This window comes from Coffea arabica, chromosome 4c (assembly GCF_036785885.1).
Source record: "Coffea arabica cultivar ET-39 chromosome 4c, Coffea Arabica ET-39 HiFi, whole genome shotgun sequence".
Taxonomy (NCBI): Eukaryota; Viridiplantae; Streptophyta; class Magnoliopsida; order Gentianales; family Rubiaceae; genus Coffea; species Coffea arabica.
This window is the reverse complement of record NC_092316.1, coordinates 11,321,780-11,327,536: the sequence shown is the minus strand read 5'-3', so window position 1 is coordinate 11,327,536 and position 5,757 is coordinate 11,321,780. Positions and strand designations below refer to the sequence as shown.

Below are 5,757 nucleotides of genomic sequence, written 5' to 3'. Positions count from 1 at the left end.
AATATGCAATTATATATACAATATACACATAATTATACATATGAATGAGTCGAGCTTTAATTGGACTTGAGCCTACTAGTGAGACCTAAACTCGACTCACATTTAATTCGGACATATTACTGAGGCCTAATCTCTGCCCGCCCTTTTAAACGTCAGATTTATTGGGCTTTTTAACGGCCGAAGGGCCGGGCTTAGGCTAGCCCAGCCCATTGACAGCCCTTAAGTCAATCCATTAAGATTAGGAGATCAAATTGAATATATAGGAACTAAAGAACCAAAATGCTAACAAAACCATACTGCCAAGATGCACCATAAGCCTATACATGGATATATAGATGGATGAGACTAAAGATTACAAGTTCTATGACAGAGTATTTGAAGCATGGTATTAACAATGGAGAATGTTCAACTTTAACAGAGGAGTGGATGAACAATCAGGACAGCCGCAAAGCCAGGTCTCCTCCAGTGTCTCTGATGAATTTCTCCAGTTTACCCAACATGACTGCGACAAGAAACAAAAAAATGCAACTAATTAATAAGAGAGGATTTATAGAGGAACACTGATAAAAAGAACATCCAAGTGGACACATACATGGTCTCTACTGGAACATGACAGAGTTTTCTTCAAATTATGTTACTTGTTATACACATCCAGTTTTGGGAACTGAATCAAGATGGAGCAAATACACCATCATTATAAGCTTGTTGAAAGGGGTAACAAATAGCAGATGCCAAGGCAGATTTCAAGAAGGCACTACTTAATAGAATTGACTTAAACAATCATTTGACGACAAATAGGTGTGATGGAAAATTTGTACGTTTAATGATTACTCACCATGAAAGGTAGAAGCAGACAAGTTTTTCTGCAAAAGAACCAAACAAGAATAAAGATGAGAGAGGGAAAACATACGAGAGAGGGAAGTTGCAGTAAATATTCATGTTAATGAAAGAAAATTTTGCATTATGTGAACATTTATTTTTAATAAGGCCAGTAAGCAGTGTCAATTACAGGTTTTTCAGTTGGCCATCAGAACTTTGTTGATCTGTGCCAGCCACTTGAGAAGAATACATCAAGAAAATTAACGGAGGTCTAATCATTGCATACATTTCTGTATGATTTGCTTATCGCAATGTTTGTTAACTTTGTTAGTGGGCATAAACGGAAACTTCACATTTTTTGAAACTTTTCTTGCAAGATGTGACAAAAATGTAAATGTTCGCAGACGATGCCAGTAGTACTGCATGATGCCCTTCGACAACTAAAAGCCACAAGCAAAGCAGAGGGAAATAAGCAGTAAGATTGCAAACATTACCACAAGGTGGGAGAAGGGATCATCTTCCATGGGGACATTCAAAGGTTCTGTTGCAAGTGAGTGATCAACGAGTTAGAACAAGACATCTGAGAGGCAGATTGAATATCGATGCATCTAATTATTGATTTACCTTCTTGTGGCTCAGTACAGCTATCATTAAGGAAGGCTGTGAAACTCGAAGGTAGGTTTCCATCAATGCTTCTATTGTTAGCAGGAGATAGTGTTTCCCTAGAGACAGCATTTCCCACATCATGACTAACAGACACTTGCACTAGAGGAGTAACATCACTAGCTGGATAGATAGGATTCAATTCTTCAGCCGCACTGCAAGCACAAGTACTAAGCATCAGCACTAATTTTATCTTCCTCCATTTGGTATTTCTTAGATTAAGTTGATTTTTGCTCCCTTTTACTCCATTGCGTAATTTTCCCTTATTCAATGGGGTCTCATAAACGGAGTCTGTCTGGATCAGAAATGTCTAACTTACCTTTGATGCACTCCATCCATTTGGATGCGCTCATTTTCTGGTTGTCCTGGTAGAAAATTGTCAGTCGATGCCCCAATTGGCTCCACTTCTTTCAAGCTCTCCTGTGAGATCATGTATGCATCTAAGTTGCATGACCAAGAAAATAAACCAAATTAGTTAAGTAAAAAACAGACAGCACTGGAGAGTTTCACCTTCAAGGAGTCTATGAAAGATTGTGATTCCAATGAGTTCACAAAACGCATAGCAAACTTTTGTATCTGCAATTCACTGTCGCAGTCATTAGGGATAGAAAGACAAAAGTCTCAACCCGCGTTTATGAAATAGAAACTTCAGAGTCAGCTTTCAACTGGATGTTTAAAGCCCAAAAATTCAGTATAAATAGCAAGGAACATAAAGTTGATACTACATGCAATTTTTGATGAACAGAAGCAGAGAAATGTAATTCTACCTCATGCAAGCATTTCTACTGAGTGAAACATAAATCTAAATTACCAAGATTAAACATGACTGAGATTGTCATATGACTTTCAGCTCCTCTTCAGGCTTCTAAAACCTTATCAAAACTCTTCTTCTTGAAAGATACAGGTTAATGAGAAATTCTTTGAATATTGTATAGGATCTGGGCATCAAATTTTTGATGGAAAGAAGATACTTCTTGCAAAGACTAGGATATAAATGGAAGTATAATGAGATTTAGGCCAGAAACAAAGCAGTTCTCTGTGTCCCAGAGGAAATCCTAGGATGACATTACTTGTTAAAGGCAACAATGTAGATTTGTTAAGCAACAAGAAAGGCTCATTGATTCTTATGGAAACTAAGCAGGATCCGAACCACTCATTATTCAAGATCTCCACACAGTGTTATCAAGTAAACAAACATGGTTCTGAGAAAGGAAGACATAAGAAAAAAGGGATTAAGCTAAGAAGAAGCATGCTTAAGGGCTAGAGTAGCTGGAAATCAAGTTGAGTACAGAATTGTTTAATCATGCAGCTATGTAGCAACAAAAGTTTGTAACTATGAGGTTTGCTAATCCTATTTAATCAAGCAGCAGAATGCACCAAACCAACATAGCTGGTTAGACCTTACTTCAGAAGAAGACTGATTTCTTAATATAGTTCCAGAAGAAAAGTCAATTGACAATATGAAAGTAGAAAATATGACAGACTAGTATTATGTGGCATAAAAATTTAAATTCTCTTTTGGATTTCTTTTTGCTTCATTTATTCCCAATTCAAGAGATGTTTGATGATATCTTTCATAAGTAGATGCTACAGATTGCAATGAAAGCAAAATCATAGTTCATATTACGCGGATACAGAAACCACTGCAAAACCAATTTTATTTAATGTCTAGTAATTTAAACCTGTAAGAAAAAAAGAAAAGGAAGGACTGGAAATTTTATATAATTCTTTTCCATTGTTCAGTCTCGGAATAAGTGTTCTGAAGATGCTGTGAACATCATCTCATAAAGCATGAAAACAAAGCAATCCTTTGTTGTAATTACAATGAGGGTGTGAAAGCTTGCCTGGCCCACTGAGTCTTTGTAGCTTGCAAGTACCACTCTGCTACCGGATGCGCATGACATCTGGAGCCAAGAAAAGTGCAGCTTGGAAATGAAGTGTTCTTCCTGCAACATATGAAAAGGTCCTTTTGAGGACTATTTACAGGTCTCACAAAGTAAGAAAGAAGGGGGGATTGGGGGTTGGTGTTGTTATGTTAATTTATGTATCCAACTCCTGAACCAACACTTTACATCAGGTGTTCATTAAATCAGAACTATTCTTACCATTATATTAACTATAGTAAGATCCATCTAAAATTGTCTACATAAGTGACTAAAAGACTCTTTGGAAGAACATCAGCAAAATCTATAAACATTATCAAAAAGTTGAATAGATGGAGACCCTTTAAGTATCAGATCAATGAGACGAACATTAAACTCAAATGCTATAGAACAAAAGCAGGAAATGATCTTCAGAATGCAGAACCGAGTTAACAGTCCATATGTGAAATCATTAACCATCGCAGATTTACAAATTCAGTAATTTTTGGAGAGTAATACCTCTGCAAGGCATTGAGGCACTTCATTAGCTCCTCAAAATAGTAAAGCCCTGCTGTTAGTGAAAATTGAAGCTATTGCAGGAAGAAATTCATAATGCACTAAAAATAAAAGCTAAAAAGCATTTTTACCGAGCAATACTTATCAAACCAAGGAAAACCATTTATTTTTCAGAATGATCAAAATTGGCAGCAAAGCAGAGGCTACAGAATTGGACCATGGAAAAGGTAAAAAAAAACAAAAAACAAAAAATTGAAGCACTCGTCCTTCAAAATGATCTCTTCACATTATCAATTCAAAGCCCAAAGTTTCATGTTATATAGCATGATAAACAACACTGCATTCCATAGACCGCTAGCCTTTGCGGAGAAGTAGAATGCTATACATCTGGAGCAACATTCTGTAGAGATGCATCAAAATAAGGACCCTTTTCCCCAAATTTCCCCTAGATTCCATCACAGACATAAAATCAAGGCTTCAATTCTTGAGGGAAAAAAAAGAGGAAAAAGTAGGTATACACAGCATCCCTGTAAATTCCGTTGAAGCACCCTATATATAGACATATCACATATACGTAAATTAAACAATCCATGGACATCATAAAAAAGAGTACCTGTGATCCAGCAAAAAATTAACATAAAAAACCCAGAAAATTAAAACTAATTATCATCAATTTAATCAACAAAACAAGCCACAGATAAAAAAGAAATAAAAAAGGGCTCTAATACAAGGAGGTCCCATTACATTTACACACCCTTTCCGCTTCCAATTTTCCAGCTGAAAAGTCAAAAGGGGCCCACCCAAATAGACTAATCCAGAACAAAGGTTGACCCAAGTGGAAATGGCCCATCTTTTCCCGCTTCCTCCATTTTATGCTACTAGAAATTGTTACCTACTATATAGTAAAGGAACCAAAAAGGGAGGGAGAAGGAAAGAAAAAAAAAAGGGTGGGTGGCAATGCTAACTTGGATTCTTCCAGCGAGGGAGATGAGGAGGACGAGCGGAGAATGACAAGTGTATCTGAAAAGGAACAGAGAAGCCGTTGAAGAAGACGAAGAAGAGAGCCAAGCGCCTCCTTTACTCCTACCCCTCTTCTTCGTATGCGGAATCAGGCGCTCGTCAACCTGGTTGTTGTTGTTGTTCTTTTCCTTCTGCAGCAAGGATCGAGAATTCTGGTAGCTTGAGGTAGTCGTGTAGTTGAAAAACACAGAGTAGTCTATCTGAAACTGCTGCTTCAGAGCCAGCATCTGTTGCTGCTCTTCTGGTTGAATTTCTCCAGGGTCCATGATTTTTTTTTTTTCGTTTTGCTATGGAATTTGTAAATCTTCTTCCTTGTTGTCTTCTTCCAATTTTGGTGTATTTCTTTTCTTCAAGCCTGACTGCCTGAGTGGGAAACAGTGTGTGAGTGTGCGTAATCGCCATTAATGAACCAGTAAGGATTCCGAGTCTTGGAGGAAACTGGCAATGGAATAGTACCGAAACTGAGTAGTCTGGCAACTGGGCGGTGGCAGGGGCCCACTATCTGTGTAGGAAAACCGGTTACGGTAAATGGAGGGAATTATTATTTGCCTTTTTTTGTAAGAATAATTTGCATTTTAATCCTCGAGATTTGGCTTAATGTCAATTTCCTCCCCAGGTCTTGTCAAAAAACAAAAAACTGAAAATGTAAATTGAATCCAGTTATTTAGTACTATTACTGTATTAGTACTATGACAAACATAAGGTTGGTGATCATTTCACCATTACGTGTATTAGTGCAGGCAAATGTGTTTTGAAATGACAAATGCAATTAGGCAACCCCTTTTTGGAGTGAACTTAATTTTTTGACTATTAGAGTGTAAAATTATCGTTTTGAAGAAATTAGTTGTAGTGTAAAACAAGTGTTACAGCAAATCTT

The 5,757-nt window shown here is 37.1% G+C and overlaps 1 protein-coding gene across 2 annotated transcripts; it reads right to left on the bottom strand.

The window, feature by feature from the left end:
- Positions 1-238: 238 nt before the first annotated feature.
- LOC113738958 (protein POOR HOMOLOGOUS SYNAPSIS 1-like) lies at positions 239-5,293 on the bottom strand. 2 transcript variants are annotated; one of them, XM_072046020.1, is made up of 9 exons: positions 4,826-5,293; positions 3,327-3,428; positions 1,993-2,058; positions 1,802-1,902; positions 1,444-1,637; positions 1,314-1,360; positions 836-863; positions 593-664; positions 306-502 (listed from the first exon to the last, which is right to left on the bottom strand). In XM_072046020.1, exons 1-8 carry the CDS (start codon positions 5,144-5,146, stop codon positions 642-644), a joined length of 882 nt encoding a protein of 293 aa, XP_071902121.1. In that variant the 5' UTR covers positions 5,147-5,293; the 3' UTR covers positions 306-502; positions 593-641. The 2 variants fall into 2 exon arrangements, with proteins under 2 accessions (XP_027122020.1, XP_071902121.1); XM_027266219.2 differs by lacking the exon at positions 593-664 and having other exon boundaries at positions 239-502.
- Positions 5,294-5,757: the final 464 nt, after the last annotated feature.

Bases quoted from the DNA above. Each gene is read 5' to 3' on its own strand.
- LOC113738958 (XM_027266219.2), bottom strand. From the start codon at position 5,146: ATGGACCCTGGAGAAATTCAACCAGAAGAGCAGCAACAGATGCTGGCT. The intron at 2,059-3,326 runs GCAAGCTTTCAC...AGTGAATTGCAG, and splicing joins ACAAAGACTCAGTGGGCCAG to ATACAAAAGTTTGCTATGCG. The intron at 1,361-1,443 runs GTAAATCAATAA...CACTTGCAACAG, and splicing joins CTGTACTGAGCCACAAGAAG to AACCTTTGAATGTCCCCATG.